Source organism: Onychomys torridus, chromosome 1, assembly GCF_903995425.1.
Source record: "Onychomys torridus chromosome 1, mOncTor1.1, whole genome shotgun sequence".
In the NCBI taxonomy this organism is placed as follows: domain Eukaryota; kingdom Metazoa; phylum Chordata; class Mammalia; order Rodentia; family Cricetidae; genus Onychomys; species Onychomys torridus.
This window is the reverse complement of record NC_050443.1, coordinates 29,542,515-29,568,839: the sequence shown is the minus strand read 5'-3', so window position 1 is coordinate 29,568,839 and position 26,325 is coordinate 29,542,515. Positions and strand designations below refer to the sequence as shown.

General features: G+C 42.2%; 1 protein-coding gene across 5 annotated transcripts; it reads left to right on the top strand.

The window, feature by feature from the left end:
• Positions 1 to 119: 119 nt before the first annotated feature.
• Positions 120 to 14,849, top strand: Znf570 (zinc finger protein 570). 5 transcript variants are annotated; one of them, XM_036180695.1, is made up of 5 exons: positions 120 to 235; positions 852 to 932; positions 6,283 to 6,409; positions 8,752 to 8,847; positions 12,144 to 14,849. In XM_036180695.1, exons 2-5 carry the CDS (start codon positions 924 to 926, stop codon positions 13,490 to 13,492), a joined length of 1,581 nt encoding a protein of 526 aa, XP_036036588.1. In that variant the 5' UTR covers positions 120 to 235; positions 852 to 923; the 3' UTR covers positions 13,493 to 14,849. The 5 variants fall into 5 exon arrangements, with proteins under 5 accessions (XP_036036588.1, XP_036036789.1, XP_036036881.1 ...); XM_036180818.1 differs by having other exon boundaries at positions 148 to 185; XM_036180753.1 differs by having other exon boundaries at positions 221 to 256.
• Positions 14,850 to 26,325: the final 11,476 nt, after the last annotated feature.

The following is a 26,325-nucleotide window of genomic DNA, read 5'->3' as shown; positions in this document are numbered from 1 at the left end:
AGATTCCGTCAACCTAAGGGCTGCGGGTGTGGAGGAGATTCCAGAGCCTTCCGTGCAGAAACGGGACCTGCCCGCAGTTGGTTCTGCCGGCGCGGAGTGGGCCGGGGAGTGGCCAGCGCGCGTCTCCCGGACACCAGACGTCAGACCCTCTGAGTGCCCCTCGGAATAAGACAGTGTTTGCTACGGTACGGCGAGACTGTCACCCGATGTGCGAGTCCACGTCGACTCTGACAGGGTGCGAGTGAATCCACGACTGGTACCTTTCTCTTTTCCCTCTTGTGCACCGACATGCAGCCTCTTTGTGACTAGAGTGTGAGACCGTTGTTAGTGAGGCCAGACTGTGGCACCTGACTATTTGAGAATTGGGGGTGTAGGAGAGGGTGAACATTTGATACTACACCCAGGGCCTTGACTGTGGCATATGTGTGGCAGTGGCTGGCAATGTATCTGTGAGGCTTTGGGTATGTGAGGGTCCTGAGATTGTCACCCAGTGTCTTTTCACGCTATCCAAGTGGTGACCTTATGCTACCAAGTTTCTGAATTAGTCTTCTATTGGAGAGAAGGATGGTCTAGTTAAGCAACCTCACTTAATCTTAGTGACTCATTTATTCGAGGTGTATCTTTAAACTATTGCATTTCTCTTTATTAACTCTGTGTATTGGCTGCCCAAATAATATATTGGAAATAACTTAGGCCATGGATTATATTGTGTGCAAACAAATTGCTAGCTTTCCATCATGCTCTGTTTATTGGAGGAAAAGTTGAAACAGGAAGGGAAAAAACCTAAAATGGTAGGCAGTTCAGGATGCTGAGAGGAACACCTAGTTTCTCACGTTCTTTTCCCATCTCAGTTACCTGGGATTGCCATTTCTCAAGAGAAGAGTTGAGGGGGAAAAAGAAAGGCTCCTGGTCTTCTTAAAACCATGTGTCAGGTGAGCTGGTATATTCTCTCTTGGAGTTGTCCCAAAGTCCTCCAGTGGATTCCCAGTACTCCTGGCTACCTCATTTGAACTCATTTAATCTCTATCACTCTGTGACTCTCTTTAAGTCAGCTCATTACCATCCTTTAAAAAAGTCCTTTTCAAAAGATTTTTTTTTTAAGATTTATTTATTTATTATGTACACAGTGTTCTGTTTGCATGTATGCCTGCAGGCCAGAAGAGGGCACCAGATCTCATTACAGATGATTGTGAGCCACCATGTGGTTGCTGGGAATTGAACTCAGGACCTCTGGAAGAACAGCCAGTGCTCTTAACCTCTGAGCCATCTCTCCAGCCCCTCAAAAGATTTTTTAAGTGCATGTGTATTTGTTTATCTGTGTGAGTGTGTGCCAGGTGTGTGCAACTGCCCACAGAGTTGGATCCTCTGGTGCTAGAGTTACAGGCATGGATGCTGGAAACTGAATTAGTATCAGTTAAGAGCATAGCAATGCTCTTTACTATGGTCCACCTCCCCAGCCATATATATATATATATTGAGATAGGGTTTCTCTGTATGGCCCTGGCTGTCCTGGAGCTCACTGTATAGACCAGACTGGCTTTGAACTCACCTAGATCCACCTGCCTCTGCCTCCCAAGTGCTGGGATTAAGGGCATGCAATGCTATATACATTTTTAATGTGTGATCTTACACATACTTTTCCCTCCTCCTGGCATGCTATTCTGCCATATATAAGATAAAGAAAGCCCAGCTTAGTTCTAGTTATTTCCCAAACATCATCCATGCATCAACAGTTAAGTGCCTATTGACAATGGGTGCCACAAGACTTATTCTTGGGTCTCTTGCTCCCTTATTTACACTCACTGCTCTGGTAATCTCATCTTCTAGCATGGCTTAAAACACTATTTGTATGCCCACAATTACCAGACTGTACATCTAAACCTTTTGTTTGTTTGTTTGTTTGTTTTTGTTTTTTGATATGGAGAGTCTCACTGCATAGACCAGGCAGGCCTTGAATTCACAAAGCTTCATCGGCCTTCTGCCTTCTGAGTGCTGTGACTAAAGATGTAACCACTACACTGGCTAGATCTGTAGATGGAGTTTTCTTGTTCTGCAGCCACTCTCAAATAGACACACTGAGGCTTATATTAATTACAGATGATCAGCCAGTAGCTCAGGCTTGTTACTAGGTAGCTCTTACAACTTAACCCATTTCTATAAATCTATGTGCTGCCCCAAGGCTCGTAGCTTCTACCTCTATCCCATTTTGTGTGCCCTACTCATTCTCTATCTGGCTGGCAGCTGCAGACTCTGCCCTTCCATTTCCCATCACTTTGGTTTTCCCGCCTAACTTCCTGCCTGGCTACCAGCCTGTCAGCTTTTTATTAACCAGTGAGAGTAATCTATGTTCACAGTGTGCAGAGGATTATTCCGCAGCATAGATCTCGTTCCTGAACCTGACTTTCATCTCTGACTGCCTACTGAACATGTTCATGTGGTTGCATAGTTGCTATCTTAAATGCAAACATCTTTCAAACTGAGAAAAATTCAGGAGTGGGGAGTGTCATGATCTGACTCTCATTTTAGTAGGGCCCATCTTCCATTGTAACTGAAAGGGCTGAGGGTAAAACAGAGAAGTAGAGCAGGAACTGGGGCTGCTACTCTCCCATCAGGGGCTGTTTGAGCCTGCTTTCCACTCCCACACTGCTCCTGTCCGGCTCTGAACCGTCATCTCTCATGTGGATTGTATTCTCCCAGCTTGGCTTTCTCCTTCCATTCTTCCTGCGACCTGTGTCTGCTTCACCCACTCTCTCTGACAGTGTTTGGCTCCTTAAACTTGAAATTCTCCTGCTGAATTCGGCCTCCTGAGTGCAGTGATTACAGATGTTACACACCATGCCCAGCTGCTTCTAATATTTTGATCACAGTTGGTTGGCTCTACATGTGTAGGCCATGTAAATATAGAGGCTAAGTACATTGTCATCATTTGTTAGGGGTCAAATTCATTTTTAGTTTGGAATTTAAGCCCTTTTTTAAAATGCAATGCTGTCAATCAAACCCAGACCCTAGTAAATGGGAGGCAAGCATTCTTACCAATAAGCTATGTCTGCAGCTGACCTTGTGTTTATTTTTTGTTGCTTATATAAACTAATAACCTGGAGAAAAGATGGTGAGGGCTAGAAGGATTACTCAGCAGTTAAGAGCATATAGTGCTCTTGCAGAAGACCTAAATATGGTTTCCAGTACCCATATCAGGTAGCTCACAACTGCCAGTACTCCAGCTCTAAGAGATTTCGGGCACCCTTTTCTGGCCTCCATAGGCACCTGCACTTATATTCACACACAAACATATACACACAATAAAAAATAAATCTTAAAAAAGAATTGAAAGACTATGTATGTCATATATGCATTATTATATATGAATTTATTTATTTTATGTATATAGGTGTTTTGCCTGTATGTGTGTATGTGTGCCATGTGCATGCAGTGTCCCCAGGTGTCAGAAGAAGGTGTTGGATCCCCTCGAACAGGAGTTACTCACAGCTGTGAGCTTCATGGAGGTGCACGGACCAAACCTGGGTCCTCTATAGGAGCAACAAATGCCCTTAACTGTTGAGGCACCTCTCATCCCTTTCTTTTTTATTATATGGTTTTATATAGACTGGAGCATATATACCTCACCAGCCAAACGCTGGCAAAAGCAAAGCAGGGCAGTTCCCTTCCAACCTTGTGTTGTTAAATAAGAGAAGGGTTGCTACTGAGAGAGGAGGGCCTCGGGAGTCCTTTCGTTTCAATGAGACAGTTTCTCTTTCTTTCTTCCTGAACAACAACAAAAACAAGGTCTTTTTTATGTGCAGCAGGCTAACCTGAAACTTGGAAGTTTCCTGCTTCAGCCTCCTAAATGCTGAACCATAAAGCCATTACCTTCCTATCCTAAGTGAGGGCTGTACCACCGAGCTGCACTCCCAGTCCTTGGTGTTTTGACTCAAGATCTTCTATGTATCCAGCTGACCATAATCTCTCTATCCTGTCTCTGTCCCTGGAGTGCTATGATTACAGGCCTGTGCTGCTCTGCCTGGTTTGAGACAGGCCTTTTGTTGTTGTTGTTTTCTTGGGGTTTGTTGTTGTTGTTGTTGAGACAGGGTCTTTATTTGTTGTCCTTGCTGTCCTGGACCTGGCTATGTAGACCAAGCTGGCCTCAAACTCATAGTGTCTCTACCTCCTGAGTGCTGGGATTGAAAGTATTATGCACCACCATACCCAACCTGTTTTGTTTTTATGGGAACATAATTGAATCTAATATGAAGACAAGGGATAACAGCTCAGCGGTGGAAGACTTGCTTAGCATTCACAAGGCCCTTAGTTTGATTTTAAGACACACACACACACACACACACACACACACACACACACACCATATAAAATGTAAAACAAGTCACATCCTTTTATATTGCTTTGAAAACAGGTCCCATCTTTTGCTTTTGTAAGGTATTAAATTGTGTTTCAAAACACATACATGTAACATATTAGGTTCATCAGCAAGTGGTCACATAAAGAAACCTGTAGTACAAAGGAACCATAGCTTAGCTCCAGATTTTTAAGAACTTTGCCCTACCCCTGGAGATAGAAGCAAAATTATGAAGGAAATTTCTATTTCTCTACACAAAAACAATATGCTGTGCCCAGTCTAGCACAATTTTCAGAGCTGAGCAAGCAACTGTGGACCATTTTTTTAGCCCCTCGAGCTTCTTGAAGTGGTCAACCCTTCATTCATTCATTTAAATGATCAAGTGAGTATTTTTGTTTGTTTATTTTGTCTTGTTTGTTGTTGTTTTGCTTTTTGAGACGCAATTTCTTCTGTGTAGCTTTTGGAGCCTGTACTGGAACACAGGCTGGCCTCAAACTCAAGAGATCCGCCTGCCTCTGCCTCCCGACCGCTGGGATGAAAGGCGTGCGCCACTGCACTGGCTGATCCAGCGAGTATTTGAGTGTCTCATGAGTATAATGCCTGTTTGACACGGGCATACAGCGGTGACCCCAAAGCAAGTGGTGCCTTGTGGTGCTTACATTTCAGTCACGGGGGAGGGGACAGGCAATACATGAAGCAGGCAGAGGGCTGAACTACAGCTCAGTTGAGTGTCTGCCTAGCATGCACTAAGCCCTGAGCTTAAACCCAGGACCTTAAAAAACCAGGTGTGATAGTCATCCTAGCACTTGGCAGGTGGGGGCAGGAGGATCAGGAGTTCAAGGTCATCTTCTGCTACACAGAATTTGAGACCAGCCTGGGATACATGAAACCCTGTCTCAAAAGTAAAATAAAGTACAATGCTGAGGATGTAGCTCACTGAAGAGCCTTGCTTAGCACATGCAAAGTCCTGGGTTCAAACCTCAGCACCCTACCTCTGATCTGGGGCTGCAGAGAGGACTCAGGGGTTAGGAGCTCTGGCTGCTCTTGCAGAGAGAGGACTGGCTTTCAGACCCAGCACCCACATCGCTGCTCACAACCACCTGTAAACTCTAGTTCCAGGGTATTCAACACCCTCTTCTGGCCTCTGAGGGCAGGCACTGTGTGCATGTGATGTGCAGACGTACATGCAAGCAAAACACTCCTACACATAACTTATAAGTAAATATAGCACACTTAGCTAGGGGAATAGGGAACTGAGGGAGGAGTGTCATTGTTCTGTGTTGCACAGGATGATCAAAAAAGGAGAGCCACTCTAGAATGTAATTTAGGCTCTTTGGCAGCAGGGAGGTCCAGCCTCTGATAGACTGAGCCTTGAACCACTGTTCAGAGCATATTATTGATTGTTACACAAAGGTTGTTTTGTGTAAAACAAGTTCCTCCGATCAGAGCCCCTTTGATCTATTCTATATGTTCTTTGAAGGAAATCATCACAGTCCTTATCACTGTTTGCAGTACCCAGTAATTCAAGATGCTGTAAGTGTGCCAGGATAGTCTTGTGACCACAGTCGTGCAACAGATGGAAAATTCCCTCCAAAAAAAAACCAACTCTATAACGCACAGAAAACAATCACTGTTCTCTACTGTGATCTCTTCAAGGTCTAAGAACCTCCAACTATTACATTCTAATGTTGCTAGATACAGTGAGAAATGACTGTTTCATTCTAATGAATGAAAAGATACAGTGACTCTGCTAGATTCCCACCACATAGGAGCACTGCTCAGAATGTTATGAGAAACAGAGGCCCTGAGAGGAAACATGGCTGACATATTTGAGGGTTTCATATCAGGGTGAGCCCACTGTCCCTGTGCTGAGTAACTGAGGTGAACATGGCGAGGGAGGAGATTATTTCCTTTCGTTTCTTTCACTCCAGGAGATGGTGACCTTCAGAGACGTGGCAGTTGACTTCTCCCAAGAAGAATGGGATTGTCTGAATTCCTCTCAAAGGCATTTGTACAGTCATGTGATGTTGGAGAACTATAGGATCTTGGTGTCTCTGGGTAAGTATACTAGATATTTTATGTCAACTTGACACAATCTGAAGTCACCTGAGAGGAGAGAACTTCAATTAAGAAAATGCCTTGCCAGGCGGTGGTGGCGCACGCCTTTAATCCCAGCACTCGGGAGGCAGAGGCAGGCGGATCTCTGTGAGTTCGAGGCCAGCCTGGTCTACAGAGTGAGTTCCAGGAAAGGCGCAAAGCTACACAGAGAAACCCTGTCTCGAAGAGAAAAAAAGAAAGAAAGAAAGAAAGAAAGAAAGAAAGAAAGAAAGAAAGAAAGAAAGAAAGAAAGAAAGAAAATGCCTCCATAAGATCAGGCTTCAGGCTCCAGGGTGTAGTCTTAATTAGTGATTGATGGGGGAGGGCCCAGCAAACTGTGGGTGGGGCCATCCCTGGGCTGGTGGTCCTGGGTTCTATAAGAAAACAGGCTGAGCAAGCCAGTAAGCAGCATTCCTCCGTGGCCTCTGCATCAGCTCCTGCCTCCAGGTTCCTGCCCTGTTTGAGCTCCTGCCCTGACTTCCTTTAGTGATGAACTATGATGTGAAAGTGTAAGCCTAATAAACCTTTTCCTCCATTTTAGTCATTGTTCTATTGCTGTGAAGAGACACCATGTCCATGTCAACTATAATAAAGGAAGCATTTAATTGGGGCTGGCTTACAGTTTCAGAGGTTTAGTCCATCATCATCATGTTGGGAAGCATGGTGGCACACAGGCAGACATGGTCCTGGAGAAGTAGCTGAGAATTCTATATCCATATCCACAAGCAGCAGGAAGGAGGAGACACTGGGCCTGGCTTGAACTTTTGAAACCCCAGAGCCCACTTAGGTGACACACTTCCTCCAACAAGGCCTCACTTTGCTGAGGAATAATCCTTCTGTACACTGTGAAGATGTATTACTCTCATTGTTAATAAAAAGCTGATTGGCTGAAGCTAGGCAGGATTTTCAGGGCAGAGAGAATACTGGAAAGAAGAAGGGCAGAGTCTGAGGAGTCTCGAGCCAGTCAGGAAAGAAACTACATGGGAAGCGCTCAGATGAGGTAAATGAGCCTCGGAGCAGCACGTGGATGAATAGAAATGGGTAATTTAAGTTGTAAGAGCTGGCTGGAGACAACCTAAGCTATGGGGCAAGCATTTATAATTAATAATAGGTCTCTGTGTGGTTATTTGGGAATTGGCTGGCAGGAAAAAAACATCTGCCTACATCACCTCCTCATCCCTCTCAAGCAGTGCCGCACCCTGATGACCAAGATGCAAATACAGGAGCCTGTGGGGGCCGTCATTCAAACCACCACACTCCCCAAGTTGTTTGGTCATAGTGTTTCATGACAGCAACCCTAACATAGCAACCCTAACTAAGACAGGAAGGGTATCTTTCCCTTGCACAATGGGACTTCGATTCATAAGGGACTTTGCTACCATCATTGTGACTACTTTGATAGCATCTCCAGAGCTTGGGTGAGTGTCCACCTTAATGAAAATCACATGGAGTTAAGAGTAGATAGTGCTGTCATTGACCTGTGCCAGGAGTTTCATATTCTGTTTTTTAACAGTTTTTGAATAGGAGAGCTTTAAAATGTTTATTTATTGTGTGTTGGCACAGGCTCATGGAGAGCTTTAAAATGTTTATTTATTGTGTGTTGGCACAGGCTCGTGGAGAGCTTTAAAATGTTTATTTACTGTGTGTTGGCACAGGCTCGTGGAGGTCAGAAGACAACTTGTAGGAGTCAGTTCTCTCTACCACATGTGTCTTAGTGATCAAACTCAGGGCATCATTCTCCTTCAGCAAGTACCTTCCCTTGTAGACCATCTCACCAGCCATACCGTTTTTGAGATGCAGTCTCTCACTGAACCTGGACCTCACCGATTTGGCTGTGCTGGCTGTCCAGTGAGCTCCAGGCATCTGCTTGTCTGTGTTGCCCATAACTGTGATTACAGATGTGTGCCACCATGCTTTTTACATGGGTTCTTTTCTGACTGAGCCATCTCCTCAGCCCCAGGTATTCTTGTATTAACATTTTTATACAATATACTTTGATCATGGTTTCCCCTCCTCCAACTCCTCCCAGATCCTCCCCTCTTTCATACGCACTCAACTTTATACTTTCTCTCTTTCAAAAAAAAAAAAAAAAGAAAGAAAGAAAAGAAACAAACAAATCAAGAAACTACCAACAGCAACAGCAAAAAGTCACAAAAAACAAACAAAAGGAATTAAAACTGCCATTGCATTTATTTTATGTTGGCCAACTCCTCAGCATGGGCTTGGCCTGCAGTGTGGCTGATATCAGATGGGAGTTGTGGGCTGCCCTCAGCATGATCAGTCATTTCTTTTCACATTTTCAGGCCTTTGCTTTTCTAAGCCAAGTGTGATATTCTTGTTGGAACAAGGAAAAGAGCCATGGACGGTGAAGGCAGAGCTGACAGACAGATTGTCCACAGGTGAGTGGAGCGTAAATAGATAGGCAGAGGCCTTTGAAGGTGACAGCTCAACCTGACTCAAGAAAGCGTCTCTTGGTTCTTTTTGTGTGGCATGTTCCCAAATGTGTTGGGCCTAACGGAAACCTGGGCCTTCCAGGATGTTCTCCCCTTTGGCCAACCTTACTCTCCTCATGCGTTGCCTTCTTCTTCCTAATGACTCATTTCATCTGTTTTCTGACTCTTGATGCTTCTCACTTTCATAATTCCCTGCCAGTATTTAAGTAGTCTTTTCCTGGCTGGGCAGTGGTGGTGCACCCCTTTTATCCCAGCACTCAGGAGGCAGAGGCAGGCAGATAGATCTCTGTGAGTTCGAGCCTAGCCTGGTCTACAGAGCAAGATCCAGGAAAGCCACCAAAACTACACAGAGAAACCCTGTCTCAAAAAAAAAAAAAAAAAAGATTAATTAATTAATTAGTCAATTAAATAGTTTTTTCTGAGTTGATAAACTCTGGGGCCAAACTGATAGTAATTAAAGTAACAGTTTCAAATCCTGAATTTTACATGTAATTACAGTCTAGGAAAGCTGCTTAGTCCCTCTTTGTTTTATCATCTCTAAAATAATACTTGGGGAGTACCCTGAACTGTTCCACTGTACAGTGTGAACTCAGTAGCTGCTGCCTTCCGTTTGTAGTGGTCTCTCTCTAAATGCTCGCCTTTCTCTGTCAGCCCATTCATTCTTTTTCCTCTAATCAATGCCAGAGTTACTCAGCTCAGCTTTAAACACTCCTACCCCGCTCCCCACCCCAAGGTCCTCAAGTATTACATGTGTGTACAAATAATCAAACAATTGTTAGGCCAGCCATAAAGAAATGATTTAGCTACAGGTGGCACAAATGGAAAGAAAGCTCAACCTAAAGGAAGCCGAGGGAAGGGGAGACACAGCGACTTCTGAGTAGCTGGGAAGGTGACGACAGTCTTTAACAAAGCAAAGATAAACAGCTGGAGAGCATCTGAGGCACAGAAGAGTGAGAGCTTAGGTCTGTGGTGGGGGAGGATTTGCAGACAGACAGGAAACACTGAGGGACAATGAAGGACTAATGTTTTGCCATCATAAATGCCTCTCTCTACCCCATATCCCACACTACCTCAGTCAGTGTTTTATGTATATGTTTTATGTATACGTTCAATGTTCTGAGAGGAAATTTTGATGGGTAACTGTAGTATCAAATGATACAGAATTATGCATTATTATTAAAGAATCACATAAATAACTGTTAGCACATATATGGAATTTAGAAATTATTTTAAACTCTGTGTGTATGTGTGTATGTGTGTGTGTGTGTATGTATGTGTGTGTGTGTGTATGTGTGTGTGTTATATGTGTGTGTGTGTGTTATATGTGTGGTGTGTGTGTGTGTGTGTGTGTGTGTGTGTGTGTGTGTGTGTGTCTTAGTTACTTTTCTCTTGCTGTGAGGGGACACCATGATCAAGTCAAGTCATAGACAGAAGAAAGTTGATCAGGGCTTACAGCTTCACAGGGTAAGTCCATGTGTTCTTTTTATGGCTGTTGCTCAGTGGCTACACCTGAACCTACCACTGCCTCAAGGCCACAGGCAGGGCGGAGGCGGGGCATGGGAAGGGGCTTCACACCCGGAAGCCAGATGCTGGGGTAAAAACCTGCTAGCTCAGAGAAGCAGAGAAAGCAGCTGGCTGAACTTCCCCCCCAGCCATAGTCTCAGAAAGAGAGTCTCTCCTAGTCTGTCTGAACTGGATGTCCCTCCCCTTGACTTCCTGTGCCTCTCTTTCGCCAACCTCTGCCTTCCCTTCACACTCTGTGGTCACTTCCAATCAACTGGTTGCTTGCTCTGCCTCTTGACCTGTGGTGGATTTTATTTAAATAATGCAATCTCAGCGTTCACAGTGTGATCAAATATCCCACAATATCCATGACCATCTTGGCAGGGATCATGGCAACAGGCAAGGAGGCATTGTTGTTGGACCAGTATCTAATAGCTTACATCTGATCCATAAGCAAGTGGGGGGGGGGGCTGGAAATAACATGGGCTTTTGAAACATCAATGTCCACCTCCTTTTAAAACATTAATCCAACAAGGCCACACCTAATACATCCCAAACAGTTCCACCAACTGGGGATCAAACACTCAAAAATATGAGCCCGTGGGGGCCATTCTCGGTGCCTGGAACCAGTTTTGGGTCTTCTGAAAGAACAGTTGTGCTCTTAATCACTTGAGTCATCTCTCCATCCCCTATATGAAGTTTAACTAGAACAAAACCCCATTTCGTTACTTCTAAAATAGAAATAGGCAAGTGGAGCTAGTGAGATGTCTCAGTGGGTAGCAGCACTTACTTTTAAGCCTGACAATAGGAGTTTGATCACTAGCACCCACACGGTGGGCAGAGAGAACCAACTCTAGCAATTGTCCTCTAACATACACATGGCCAATGGCAAATACACATGTGCACACAAAACACGTTTGTTTGTTTGTTTGTTTGTTTGTTTGTTTGTTTGTTTGTTTCAAGACAGGATTTCTCTGTGTATCCCTGGCTGTCCTGGAACTCACTCTCTGTAGACCAGGCTGGCCTTGAACTCAGAGATCCACCTACCTCTGCCTCCCGAGTGCTGGGATTAAACACATATGCCGCTAATGCCAAGCCAAATAAATTTAACAATGAAATATTTTTAAACAAGGTAAGAGAATTTTTATTGTTGATTATTTTGTGGAAATACAACTTATAATGAAGTAAAATATAAAATAAATAGAAAATTGTCAGTGCCATTTTAGGACCTTGAAGACCTCTGTACAGATACATGATAGTCTACCTATTCCTTTTTCTGTAGCACTTAGTACATTTAATATGCAATCAAATTTCTTTGCTTATTTTTGTCTCTTCTCAGAAAATAAGGTCAATGAAGGCAGTGATCATTGTCTCACAACACTGAAAGGATCCACAAGAGCATCTGATAGTAGATAATTATTTTTCAATGAATGCCCTTCACTGAAGCAATTATGAGAATGCAGACTATTCTAGTATCTATACTTACAAACAAGTCCAGTCATAACCAGTTCCTTCTCACCCTGTGACTTGCCTTACTGATTTTCATAAAGTTCTAATCACTCTTCACATATATTTATAGCCAATTTTCAGTTTGTTACATACTTCAGAACTGTGAAAGTAAGTATTAAGTGTTCTTTTGGGTTTTGATACTGTTTACATACTTCATTTTACAAGTGTACATTCATGATCATATTTTCTTGACACATAATAAAGGAGACACTTTTTCTTATTACTTTTAGACTGGGAGTCTATGTATGTGACTGAAGAATTAATCCCAAAGCAGGAACTTTACGAAGAACAGTCATCTAGAAAGATAATAGAAGAACTTAGAAGTATTGGCCTTGAGTATCCCAGGTTGATGGGAGAATGGAGCCATGAGCAGCATTTTGAGAGGCAATCTGAGAATCTAAAAGTGTATTTCAAGGAAGAGACCATTAGTTTTAAAGCTGTGGTTGATAACAGATCCTGGGGAAGTTTCTATCAGAACACATTGCTTCATGAACAACAGACAGCCCCCAAAGAGGAGAATGTGTATAAACAAGGCACACACAAGAAAAGCTTGAAGAAAAGCTTGAAGACTGTTAAGCCCAGGAGTATCTACACAGAGAAGAAACTTTTGAAATGCAATGACTGTGAGAAAGTCTTTAGCCAGAGTTCCTCCCTTACTCTCCATCAAAGAATTCATACTGGGGAGAAACCCTATACATGTATAGAATGTGGGAAAGCCTTCAGCCAGAGATCAAACCTTGTTCAGCATCACAGGATTCATACCGGAGAGAAACCCTATGAATGTAAAGAATGTCAGAAAGCTTTCAGTCAGAATGCACATCTAGTTCAACACCTGAGAGTTCATACTGGAGAAAAACCTTATGAATGTAAGGTATGCAGGAAAGCCTTCAGCCAGTTTGCTTATCTTGCTCAGCATCAGAGAGTTCATACTGGAGAGAAACCTTATGAATGTATGGAATGTGGAAAAGCATTTAGCAATAGGTCATCCATTGCTCAACACCAGAGAGTTCACACAGGAGAAAAACCTTATGAGTGCAGGGTCTGTGGAAAAGCATTTAGCCTTCGTGCATACCTTACTGTGCATCAGAGAATACATACAGGGGAGAGACCCTATGAATGTAAGGAATGTGGGAAGGCTTTTAGCCAAAATTCACACCTTGCTCAACATCAAAGAATTCATACAGGAGAAAAACCTTATAAATGCCAGGAATGTAGGAAGGCCTTCAGCCAGATTGCCTACCTTGCTCAACATCAAAGAGTTCACACTGGGGAGAAACCTTATGAATGTGTTAAGTGTGGGAAGGCTTTTAGCAATGACTCATCCCTTACTCAACACCAGAGGGTTCATACTGGAGAGAAACCTTATGAATGTAATGTTTGTGGGAAGACTTTCAGTTACTGTGGATCCCTTGCCCAGCATCAGAGAATTCATACAGGAGAGAGACCCTATGAATGTAAAGAATGCAAAAAAACCTTCAGGCAACATGCACATCTCGCTCATCATCAGAGAATTCACATAGGAGAGTCACTTGCCACTCAATCCAGGAAATCACCAAGTCCTGTAAATCCCATCTCCTAAATATTTCTGAAATGTATGTTTTTTTTCTGTCTTCAATGCTGACCACTGCTATACTGTTCTAATGGGTTTTCCAGTATTTATTATTACTATCTTTAAATCTTTTCCCATAATGTACCCAAAATGATTTTATTTTGAGGTGGGATCTTGTGTACCTCAAGTTGGCCTCAACTCATTATCTTCCTGTCTCTGCCCCTCATGTGCAAGTGCTGAGATTACAACTGTGTGCTATCATACCTAGCAGATTTTGTTAAGTGTAAGGATTAATGCATCACCATCTCCACCTAAAATTGTTTTTTGATTGCTATTGGTTTTAGACTAATCAAGACCCTTTAAAATTGTATGTAAGACTTCTCATTGGTCCAAACCTAACATTCAGCTTTATTTTATCCCCATCTCCTTTAGGACCTAGACACTTCTTAAGACTATGAGCTTAGATTCTGAGAAATCATAATTCTACCCTACTATGGTATTGTGTGCGTTTGAACAATTTATTTGACTTATTTAAACCTCAGGATTTTAATCTAAAATAGGGATATTAAAGGCATTAAAGGTATTGTGCAGATGTATTAAATGAAAGTGTCTGTTGAAAATTAATGCACACTGAGATGAGAAATTTGCATGCAGAGTACTTAACATAGGACATCAACTATAGCAGATACTCAGGAAATAGTAATGCCTAACATGAATTAGGTGCATACTAGGCACCAGGCACTGTTCAGTATAGTTAGCATATTTGAACTCTTTTACTTCTCACAACTCAAACAAGATTCGTTGAACCTCTTTGAAAAACACCTGACCAGAATTGAGAAAACCTAAACATTTTAGAACATAAATGGGAGTTTCCATCCTCTTTGTGAATAATCACTATAGACACCGGAATTAAAACAATAATTGGTTACTAGTGTTTTACCAAGTTTCTAAAGAGAATGGAGTAGATTAAACCAATAAGATAGGATTCACTGGGAAGTATCAGCACTTACGTTTAGATCAGGAAAATAGAATTCACAATTATCTCTAAAAACATAAAGCAAAAATGGGTAGTTCCCATCAAAAGACACTAAACCTAAATAATTATGTGAGTTAATTCAGGTATGAAAACACATCAATTGTTTTATACATAGAAAATATAGTTTTCAAGCTTTTATCCAGTGGTTTCCAAAGTGAAATCACAAGTAAAACTACAGATTTTTATTCTTTCTGTAACAAATGAGTAGCTACTCTTTAAACACCCTAAAGCATATGATGTGAGCAATATGAATACTACATTCTCACCAGTTAAATTTCAGAGTGAGAAAGAGTTAATAATACTTAGATAGCATGGTGTCACACACCTTAATCCCAGCACTTGGGAGGCAGAGGCAGACAGAACTCTGAGTTCAAGGCCAGTCAGGACTATTACAAAGAGAAAACTTGTCTTTAAAAAAAAAATTTAGAGCCAGGCAGTGGTGGTGCACACATTTAATCCCAGCACTCAGGATGCAGAGGTAAGCAGATCTCTGTGAGTTCGAGGCCAGCCTGGGCTACAGGGTGAGTTCCAGGAAAGACACCAAAACTACACAGAGAAATCCTGTCTCAAAAAAAAAAAAAAAAACCAGAGTTGGGGATTTAGCTCAGTGGTAGAGCACTTGCCTAGCAAGGCCCTGGGTTCAATCCTCAGCTCAAGCAAGCAAGCAAACGAACAAACAAACAAAACAAAACCCAGAAAACAGAAAAACAACAAGAAAATAAGCTAATGTCCATAAGCTATAGTTGGCGGTTCTTTCTAATTCATATTCTATAGCAAGCTTTCTTGTCAGACTATCTTTGGATTGTCAGCCCCCAAATAATGACATGGCAACTTTCCTATTAATTATGAAAGCTTGGCCTTTAGATTAGGCTTGTCACCAACTAGCTCTTATAACTCAGATTAACCTGCTTCTGTTAATCTATGTTCTGCCCCATGGTGTTTACATTTTCCTCAGTATGGCACATCCTGACTTGCTCCAAATCTGCTGGTGAAATCTGAATGCCTAGATTCTTCCTCTTCCTCTCTCCTCAGAAATCCCACCTATCCTCTCCTGCCTAGCTATTGGCCATTCAGCTCTTTATTAAACCTATCAGAAGGTACTTTGGCAAAGACACATTTTCACAGTATACAAATATTCTGCAACAATATCTATTGCAACTCCTCACTGTAATGCTTGTACCCTTTAATTTCATACAATGCCCTGGAAGCTTCTGGCAAGTGAAAATCCCAAAGAATGCAAGAAACATATTGACTCTATTTGTAGAAACTTCAGATGAAAAGTAGGTTCAGGATGGTAGCAGAAAGTAGACCTGGAGGGGTTAGAAAAATTGATTTTATATGTCACAAGTAGTAAGGGTTGTACAAAATGAAACCATCATAAAATGAGCTATTTCAAGATCATGCTGGCAGCTAGACAAAGTGGTGAACACCTGTCAGAGGCAGACACAGGCAGAGCTTTATGGGTTGGAGATCAGCTTGCTTTATATAGCGAGTTCCAAGCCAGCCAAGACTACATAGTGAAACCAGTATTTTTTTTAAAAAGAAAAACTGACTGGAAAAATGTGGAGCCTTGTGGGTGTTCATGATTGTGGCTGTAGCATCTGTTGGCAATATCTTATAAAGTTGAGGATGTGCACTCTCTTGAACTCAGTAATTCTGCATTGAACCCCTACAGAAATGCAAGTCTTCACATTTCATGAGAAGTACATGAAGGCCCACTGCAGTGCTATTTATAGGAATGAAGAAAGTAGCCAAAAAGTGGGCTTAATTTAGAATACTAATTATACTATCCAATGGAGATACTTCCATCAACATTGTTAAATTCCAAAACTATATTAATATTTAATTAGAGAGTATTTTGTATGACACAGTACCACAAGGCTTGAAAACATACAAGTCAATGCTACATACTTTCCATAATAGATACTATATAGGAAGAACATAAAAGCATTTATAGAAATAATCACAAGGTCCATAAGAGTGGTGATCTCTGGGGAGAACTAAAAATGAGACTGAGAAAGAATGCAAAGAAAAACTATTTATTTAAAAACAAAGCAAAAATGTTGCAGGATATTTGTATAGTGTGTGAAGATACGTTATTGTGATTGGTTTAATAAAGAGCTGAACATCCAACAGATCGGCAGGATGTATAGTCAGGACTTCCAGGCAGAGAGAAGAGAAGTAGGAGATGAACATAGGCATGTATCAGACACCAACAAAACATGGAAAGAGTCAAACATTCAGAATTAAAGAAAGGTAAAAAGCCAGAAGGCAAAATGAAGATTTTTAAATATGGGTTAATTTAAGTTATAAGAGTGAGTTGGCCTAAGTTAAAGGCCAAAGTTTCATAGTAAGTCTCTAAGTCATTATTTGTGGGCTGGCAGACCAAAGATAGTCTGACAAGAAAGGTTGCTATATTTGGTGCCCATCATGGGGCACCACAAAAACAGCCAATTCAAGTTCCTTGTACATGTCCAGGTTAGTGCTTATTCTCCATCTTCCTATCTAAACTGCCACATAATAAAGGATAAAAGATATTTCAGTGGTGTTTTTTTTGCTTTTATTAGTCACTTCCTTACTCTGGGCATGCCATTGCTGTCCTCACATTCACCATAGTTGCCAGCTGAAACTAGGCTTGTAATGGTGGTAGAGCACATGAGTAACACAGTCCTGAGTTCAAGCTCCAGCACTACCCCATCCCCATACCTCTCTCTTCACCACCCCACTCCCACCAGGTCCCCACAAAAAAGACTACTCTTCCATGTTTGAGAGTTTATATTCAAGGTTGGTTTAGTTCTGTAATTCCAGCACTTCAGAGGCGAAAGCAGAAGGGATGCCACAAGTTTGAGAGTAGTCTGGGCTACCTATCAAGACCTTGTCCTCTGCTTCAAAACAGAAGAAGGAAGAGAAGAAATTGGTGCATACCCCAATGTATTATGTACCCTAATAAACTTATCTGGGGATCAAAGGACAGAGCCAGCCACTAGATTAGACATAGAGGCCAGACAGTGGTGGCACACACCTTTAATCCTATCACTGGAGAGGCAGAGATCCCTCTGGATCTCTGTAAGTTCAAGGCCACACTGGGAACAGAGCCAGGCATGGTGACACACACCTTTAATCCCATAAAGTGATGGCAGGAAGCAGAAAGGTAGATAAGCGTGAGGACCAAGAGCTAGAGTCTTTTAAGCAATTCAGCTAAGACCTTCCCAGGTGAGGACTCAGAGGCTTTCAGTCTGAGGAAACAAGATCAGCTGAGGAGTTGGTGAGGTGAGGTTGGCTGTGACTTGTTCTGTTTCTCTGATCTTCCAGCTTTTACCTCAATACCTGGCTCCAGTTTTCTTTTTTAATTAATAAGATCTTTTAAGATTCTTGTTACATGGTGCTCATTATTCTATTTTCCACTTTCCCTCGGGATAATATGTAACCAAACATGGGACCTGTATAATAATGGAAGAAAGAAGTAAATTAGGAGCAGTCTTATGAACTAAAACTGCAGCATCTGTGGCAAGATGGCCAGTTGTGCACAATGTCCAGGACCTACATCACAATTGGGGGTGGTTTCTCCCAGTCTCCAGCCTTTCCTGTCCCTGCCTTGTCACTCATGAACTTGATCTACCTTGATATTATTTATAAAAGGGCAAAACTCTTTGGATCAATTCCATTGTGTTGTAGAATTTTCCTTTATACTGTGTGAAGATATGTCACTGTGATTAGTTTAATAAAAAGCTAAATGGCCAATAGCTAGGCAGGATTTGGGGGCAGAGAGAATGCTGGGAAGAAGAAGGGCAGAGAAGCCAAACAGACACGGAACAAGTTAGACACACAAAATGGGATAGAGATGAAAGCCACATGGTAGAACATAGATTAATAAAAAATATGAGTTAATTTAAGTTATAAGAGTTCATTATGAACAAGCCTAAGCTATTGGTCAAGCTTTCAAGCTTTTCTGTGTGGTTATTTGGGAGCTGGCAGGTGAAACAGAAAAGTCTGTCTACACCATTGATACTTCCTTGTTTCCTCATGTCTAAGCAATGGTAGTTATGGGAGTTATAGGTTTTCGTGCTTTCTTTGCACATGGTAACTTCTTGGCTTCCATGTCCAGTCCTATGGCTGTATAATTCACCTATAAAATGAGATATCCAATTGGGGGTGTTTTTACTGCACATAATCAGTCTTTTCTTTGGCCTTCAGTTGGGTGGTTTTCCCTGAGTCTCAGACAGTTTGCAGTTAAACTATTGTGCCAGCCTGAAAGGGACTGGGATCACAAATATGGGGGGTGGGAGCATACCTGTAATCCTAGCACTTTGGAAAGAGTTCAAGGTCAGCCTAGGTTACATCATACTCTGTCCAAAACAAACAAAAACAAATATATTAAACAACAAAAACCACTAAAACATATGTGACCAACCCCACCTCCTGGCATTGGGGACTCAGGTTTAGGGTGAGGGACTCTCCGTGTTGTTCACAGAGAAAGAAGCATTGGATTTCTACAATGTAAGAGTAATTATGTCTAGAGATGTAGGGGCACCTGCTACACTTGCCCTACAATAGCCAGATCTCCTGGCCCAGCAAAAGATTGGTAGTACAACACAGTTTAAATATGGTTCGTGTTATCAAGTGGCTGCCAGGCAGGGGCAGCCATCATGCCTTCATCAACACACGGAATGCCCAGACTCCTATCCACGGAAAGGCTGCAGAGTGTCCACTGACAACCTCTAAGCTGCTACTGAGTCTGTGCGCTGGCTCTCTGGATGGGAAGACTTGATACCATAGTGAAAGCTGAGCCACTCAATTTGGGGTTAAAAATGCCTATCTAAATGGGAATGATTAGTGAGAGGGAAACAGTCAAAACTTAGGATCTGTATGTATTAGATGCTGACTTGGGATTACAGTGACCCAACTGGGTCAGTTATGGGTACTTAAAAATGCCAGTGCTAGCCAGACCAAATGATTGTGTGAATGGGCGTCTTATCCAAGTGAATTGGTGGCAGATACTCTGTGAGTTGGTAATGTGTGGGAATTAATAAACAAGGGTTCTGTGAAATGTCATAACTAACAGGGTGCAAGGTGGTCAGTTACAGCCAGTCTTCATGGGTCTGAGGCCAAGTGTGTTTTTTCAAAGGCACAGTCTAAACAAACAGACCTTTCCTGTCCCAATCACATGCTCCCCACTCAGGTAGCTGCTTCCAAATTGCCACACAGAGACTTAATATTATTTGTAAATGCTTTGCCTGCTAGTTCAGGCTTATTACTAACTAGCTTTTACATTTAAATTAACCCATTTTTATAATCTATATTTTGCCACGTGGCTCATGGATTTACCTGTCCTCTAGTATGTCTTGCTTCCTGGGCAGCTTGCTGGCATTTCCCCTGATTCCGCCCTCCTTCTTCCCATCATTCTCAGTTTGGCTTTCCTGCCTAACTTCCTGCCCAGCTACTGGCCTGACAGCTTTTCAATAACCAATGAGAGTAATAAATATTCATAGTGTAGAAAAGGATTGTTCCACTGCAGCTGGGAGGTGGAACAGGAGGATCAGAAGTTCAAGGCTAGCCTTGTACTTGTGAGCTTGTCTCAATAATGATAATTATTGTCAACAGTCTTTTCTAAGAAACACATTCTGCCTCTAGAGCACTCTGACCCTTGGTACACTAAAGAGGTAAATGATTAGTCCAGTAGACATTCCTACCTCAAGAATATAGGAGTGTGAAGCCCATCCGGTGGCATACACCTTTAATCCCAGCACTTGGGAGTCAGAAGCAGGTGGATCTCTGTGAGTTTGAGGGCCAGCCTGATCTACAAAGTTCCAGAACAGCCAGGGTTACACAGAGAAATCCTGTCTCAAAACAAACAAACAGAATGTGGAATTGTGTAAGCAGATTTTTCTGTCTTGCCAGCCAGCTCCCAAATCACAACATGGAGACTTGTTGTTAGTAAATTGCACCAAAATGTTAATAAACTGCACCAAAAATATTAGTAAACTGATTGAAAAAACTCTGGGTTTTGTGCCCTGGGTTTTGGCACCCAAAATGTTAGTAAATTGGTTGCAGAATGTGAGTTTAGAAACTCTGTGGGTTGGATGTCCTGACTGCCTGGGGAGTCAGGCAATACCTTGAGCTGTGTAGCACAGCTGTGATGGCTGAAACTGCAAGGAGACACAGTTCAGCCCTGGAGGGTGAGGTATCCTGGACACCTCAAGCTGCTCAGAACAACAGCTCTGCCCTGAAGGTGTCTCAGGCAAAGAAACAGCCCAACTCTGGAAGGGAAATTATTCTGACTTCTTGGGAGAGTCAGGCCTGGAACTGCTTCAGCAGAGAGGGGTATCCTGACTCTTTGGAAAAGTCAAGATATCTTGACTCTTTGGGAAAGTCAGGCTATACTTGGTGTGATGGGGGATGGTCTCCCTGAAGGGTCAATGATGGTCAATCCATTATGGGATGTCTCAGCAAGGTTCTTCTGTGCATCATGAATGAAGATCTTCACACCCAAAACTCTTTTGAGAAAGAGATTTATTTGGAAAGGAGGAGTCCAGGAGAGTAGCTGCCTCTACCAGGGTAGAGAGAACAGCTCACAACTGACCTGGCAGGGCGGTTTATATAGGATGTTTAGGGGGTGGGGTCAACTGTGATAGGTTAGTTTTTTCTGACCTGGGATTGGCCAGTTTTGTGGGCAAGGGGCAGAGATGGCCCTGATTTCAGGGCCAAACTGTGTTTCTTTAACTGGTCTTTCTTGGCTTTTTGACACTACCTCTAAGGCCAGGGCACATTTCTTGGACTAACTCTGATTCTAGGGGCCAAGAGTGTTATTTTTGGTACTAGTTTCAAAGTCAGGTCATATTTCCTTGGTTCTGGGTTTGGGGATAAAGTGTTCATTTCTCTGGCCCAGGTCCCAAACACAGGCTGTATTTCCTTCTCTGGTCCTGGGCTCCAGGGCCAGGATTCTACTGTCCTGTCTGTGATTGGTTGGTTTCACAAGTCAGTTGGCCAGGGTCAGAGATGGCTCTGATTTGAGATAAACTGTGTTTCTCTCACTGGCCTTATCTGAGCCATCCTTCCTTGATTCCTGGATCCAGGGTCAGGGTGGGATTGTTTAGCCAGCCCCTTTTCCCTACACTTATATTATGAAACTTTGCAGATAGCTTAGGCCTGTTTCTAACTAGCTCTTATAACTTGAATGAACACATTTCTGTTAGTTTACGTGCTGCCATGTGGCTCACAGCTTGTTATCTCAGCTCCTACATGCCATGCTTCCTCTGCATCTTGCTGGCAACTCTGTCTTCTTCTTCCCAGCATTCTTTCTGCCCTGAAAATTCTGCCTGGCTATTTGCTGTTCAGCTTTTTATTAAATCAATCAGGGTGACACATCTTCACTGTATGGAAAAACATTATTCCACAACAGAATTGTGCAATTTTTAAGATATATGAGCTCATTATGTTCCTATATATTTTTATATTTTTACTTCCTTGTCTTTGTTGTTGGTGATATATTAAGCAAAACATTCTATTTCCTTGTAAACAAGGTTTAATGATTGTATGGTATTGTTGCATGTCATTGCCTATAATAAAAATACAGTACTGGGAATATACTGGATTCTCACATCTTCCTGTTTGCTCTTTGGGTCCCAAGCCTCTACCACTGAAAGTTAACATTTCTGATTCTGAGTTATAGTTCATGGGATGAGCTCCACTCTCCATGGAAAATAATAACAATCACAACAAGAAATTAGTTCCTATGCCAGGTGTTGGTGGCAAATGCCTTTAATCTCAGCACTCAGGAGGCACAGACAGAGGCAAGTAGATCTCTATGAGTTAGAGGCCAACCTCTCTACAAAGCAGGTTCCTGGACAGCCAGGGCTACACAAAGAAACCCTATCTCAGAGAGAGAGAGAGAGAGAGAGAGAGAGAGAGAGAGAGAGAGAGAGAGAGAGAAATTAGTTCCTATAATTAGTGATTTTGCAAACATTGAGTTTCAAAAAACAGGTCAGTGGGGATCAACAGAGAGATGCTTCAGGCCATCAGTAATTGAGATTTCCATTTCTTTTAGGTCATCCATAAGGAGTCTGAGTTTTAACTGGTCTTTTGTAGATCAGAACAGGGAATAAAGGAATCAGTCTGCTGGTGGAAGCTGACCCATCACTGGGATATCCACTGGTGACTAAAGTCATGACTGGGATGTAATTGGCTGTTTGGCAATTGAATCTTATCAGTGAGCATTGTGTTGACTGGCTAGCAATCCTCCTGGGTCAGCTTTAGATATATGAGGCATGTCAGTGACTGCAAGAACATCTGGATGTCAGAGACTGCATGATTAAGAAATCTTGTAGGGGTTGGGGTGGTTTCTTTTGCTCTTGGTGAGAACTTAATGCATTTCTCTTCTAATGTTTCCTTTAAGGTTCTCTGGCATGCCTAACCATGACAGCACAGCAATGAGGCTGCTTACTCCATAGCAATCTGTGGTTACAACACAGAGTTTACTGAGTACATAAATTGAAACTTTTGGAAGAGCAAACTTGTAAAAAATACTTTATTTGGACTTTCCCTATACAAAAAACTATCAATGGGAGAAAAACTAGAACTGGGCTTTATAGTGTGTTAGGAATCATTTTGTCTTACCTGTTTTTTAATGTGTGGCATGTTGGACCTTCATGAATCAGTTTCTTATGAATTTCCAATAAAATACTTCACTGAAGCTAATATATATATATATATATATATATATATATAAAATATATATAAAATCCTAAAACTTGTATTAATAATCATGAAGATGATTGAGGCAAGTGCTGGGCATGCTGGCACATACCTTTAATCTTAGGACTCAGGAAGCATCAAGTTCCACACCAGACAGGGCCAGAGTGAGCCCCATCGCAAAGTAAAATGCAAAGGTGACTGGGAGGTCACAAAGGATGCTAACCATTCTCCTAGTAAAATACACATTGTTTTTAAAGTTATCAATCATCATCATTTTTTGAGATATCACTATATAGTTCTAGGTGGCTAGAACTTGCTATGTAGACCAAGCTGGCCTCAAAAGACATGCATTCTTCTTTAAAGATTAATATAGAGTGCATATAGCCAAGTGTTATTACCTTTTTTGTTGGTGGTTGGGTTTTTTACTTCTGGGGGTTATTTGTTGTTCTTTTGTTTTAGTTTTATAGACAGGGTATCTGTTTTGGTATTTTATTTGAGGCAAGATCTTGATAAGTAGCTCAGGCATGCCTGGAATTCATGGCAATCCCTCTGCCTTTACCTGATAATTATAGGCATAGGCATTGGCCCAAGTGTGCTTGTCTGTCTTTTTCTTCCTTCCTTCCTTCCTTCCTTCCTTCCTTCCTTCCTTCCTTCCTTTCTTTCTTTTTTTTTTTTTTTTTTTGGACAGTGCTTCACTGTGTAGCCCTGGCTGTTCTGAAGGCAAGATCTTGATAAGTAGCTCAGGCATGCCTGGAATTCATGGCAATCCCTCTGCCTTTACCTGATAATTATAGGCATAGGCATTGGCCCAAGTGTGCTTGTCTGTCTTTTTCTTCCTTCCTTCCTTTCTTTCTTTCTTTCTTTCTTTCTTTCTTTCTTTCTTTCTTTCTTTCTTCTTTTTGTGGGACAGTGCTTCACTGTGTAGCCCTGGCTGTTCTGAACCCACAGAGATCCACCTTTCAAGTGCTAGGATTAAAGGCATGCACTGCCATATTCTGCCCAAACATACACATCTTAATTGTACAAATAGTGCTCATTTTACAGGAAAGCACATATACAGAGATTAGTATGGCCCCTGAACAAAGATGAAATGAGAATTCATGAATCAGTCCATGCTTTAGAGATTGGTCCATAGCTGGGCGTGGTAGGGCACACCTTTAATCCCAGCACTTGGGAGGCGGAGGCAGGTAGATCTCTGTGAGTTTGAGACCAGTCTGGTCTACAGAGTGAATTACAGGACAGCCAGGGCTATGCAAAAAGAAATTGCATCTTGAAAAAAACAAATAAACAAAAAAGATATTGGACCCATTAACATTTTACTATGGGAGGGGAAGGTGCCCATAAGGCCACACCCTCCCTGAGACACTTTATTGGCAAAGAACAGTTGTTAAGGAAGAGGGTATTATTTTCTTCAGTGGTATAACAACCGACGAGTAAATAGTAAACCTCCCAACTAGGTCAAGAGAATTAACTCAAGCGGGTCCCACACAGAAGACATGAGAGGAGGAGAGGGCTTGTTGGGAAGGGCTCCAATGGGGGGAGGGGGGAGAAAGGAAAGCAGAATGAGGACAACTAAAGTCATGTAGAAACAGGAAACCACCAAAAGGATTTGGCTGTTCTGAGACAGGGTCTCTCTACATAGTCCTGGCTGTCCTGGAACTTTCTCTGCAGACCAGGCTGGCCTTAAATCCACAGAGATCCACCTGCCTCTGCCCAATGTGTGCTGGGATTAAAGGAGTGCACTAACATGCCCTGCCTAATACAGAACTTTTAATGAACAATTTGATGAATTTGTATATGTATTACACTCTGCCAGTCACCACTCAACTCAACATTTCTATCATTTTGAACCGGGGTTGCCAAATTACAATTCAGGAGCCAAATCTGGTAGTTATTTGTTCCTGGTTTTTGTTTGTTTCTTTGGTTTTTTTTGTTTGTTTGTTTTTGTTTTTGTTTTTGTTTTTTTTGACAGAGCTGAGTACCGAACCCTGGGCCTTGCGCTTGCTAGGCAAGTGCTCTACCAACGGAGCTAAATCCCCAGCCCTGTTTCTGCTTTTTACATCTCTATGCTGAATTTCATGCTGGTCTTGTTTTTCTCTTCTGCTACATGATGCAATATATAGATTGAATATATGATTTGCATAGGGAACTTGTAAGTTCCAAGATAGGCCTGGTCTCTCACATGTTTTCTGTTCTTTCTCTATCTTCTTCCCAGCCTCTGTCTTCACAGGTCTTAGCTTTCCCCACCCTGTTCCAACAGATAGAAAATGATTGAGGGTCAAGTAAGTATGACATTAAGTATCCCAGTTTTCTTTTCTTGGGGAACTGTTCTAGAAAAAAAAAATGTGTGTACCATCATAGGTATTTTGCCAATATCCGGGTTCTGGGAAAAACAGATTTGGGGATGCAGATTTTACACAGGTTTATTCAAGAGGCTCTTGAACATTTGTAAGGCAGTAGAGGTAGCAGGACTGAGCAGAGGGCTTAAATAATGTTATAAAATACTCTGATGCTAGCAGAGCCCCCAGTGTTATTCTTACTCCAGAATGAGGGGGCTTCTGTGCTCTGAAATCAACCAGTCCTTCATTGCAGGCTGCCCCAAGGAAAAGAGATAATATTCAGTGTGGCACCTCAGTTGAGTAAGGATAATCCTCAGGGGATGGGGCTCAGGCCAATAGCAGCCAATCCTGCAGGAGAATTTGAGCAGAACCTGATCGCCTCCTTTCTATATGAGAATCCCTGAGCTCAAGCTTAGCAAGGGTCACTGCCCAGGAACCCCGAGAGCTTCTGCTCTGTTCCTGGATTCCCTTAGAGCACTTCTTCCATTTTGGTCCTATAGTGGCACAATTAAATCAAGTTGTCTATAAAACAAAAGACACTTGCACATGTTGTTTAGCTCCTCCTTTGTAAGTAGCATAGTGAATGCTGGCTACCTCACAAGTGCTTGTGTGAAACTGGCAGGTACACATGAAGTGTTTATATGAGGGCACAGGAAAAGGACACCTGCTAATCATTACCTTTAACGCAACTACCCCACTCTTACAAGCACTCGAAGCTGGCTGATAGCAGTTTCAAAGATATCACTTTGACAAATGTGCACCTGTGCACACATATAAAAAATAAAATTGTGATATTA

Bases quoted from the DNA above. Each gene is read 5' to 3' on its own strand.
- Znf570 (XM_036180695.1), top strand. The intron at 6,410-8,751 runs GTAAGTATACTA...TCACATTTTCAG, and splicing joins TAGGATCTTGGTGTCTCTGG to GCCTTTGCTTTTCTAAGCCA. The intron at 8,848-12,143 runs GTGAGTGGAGCG...TATTACTTTTAG, and splicing joins GACAGACAGATTGTCCACAG to ACTGGGAGTCTATGTATGTG.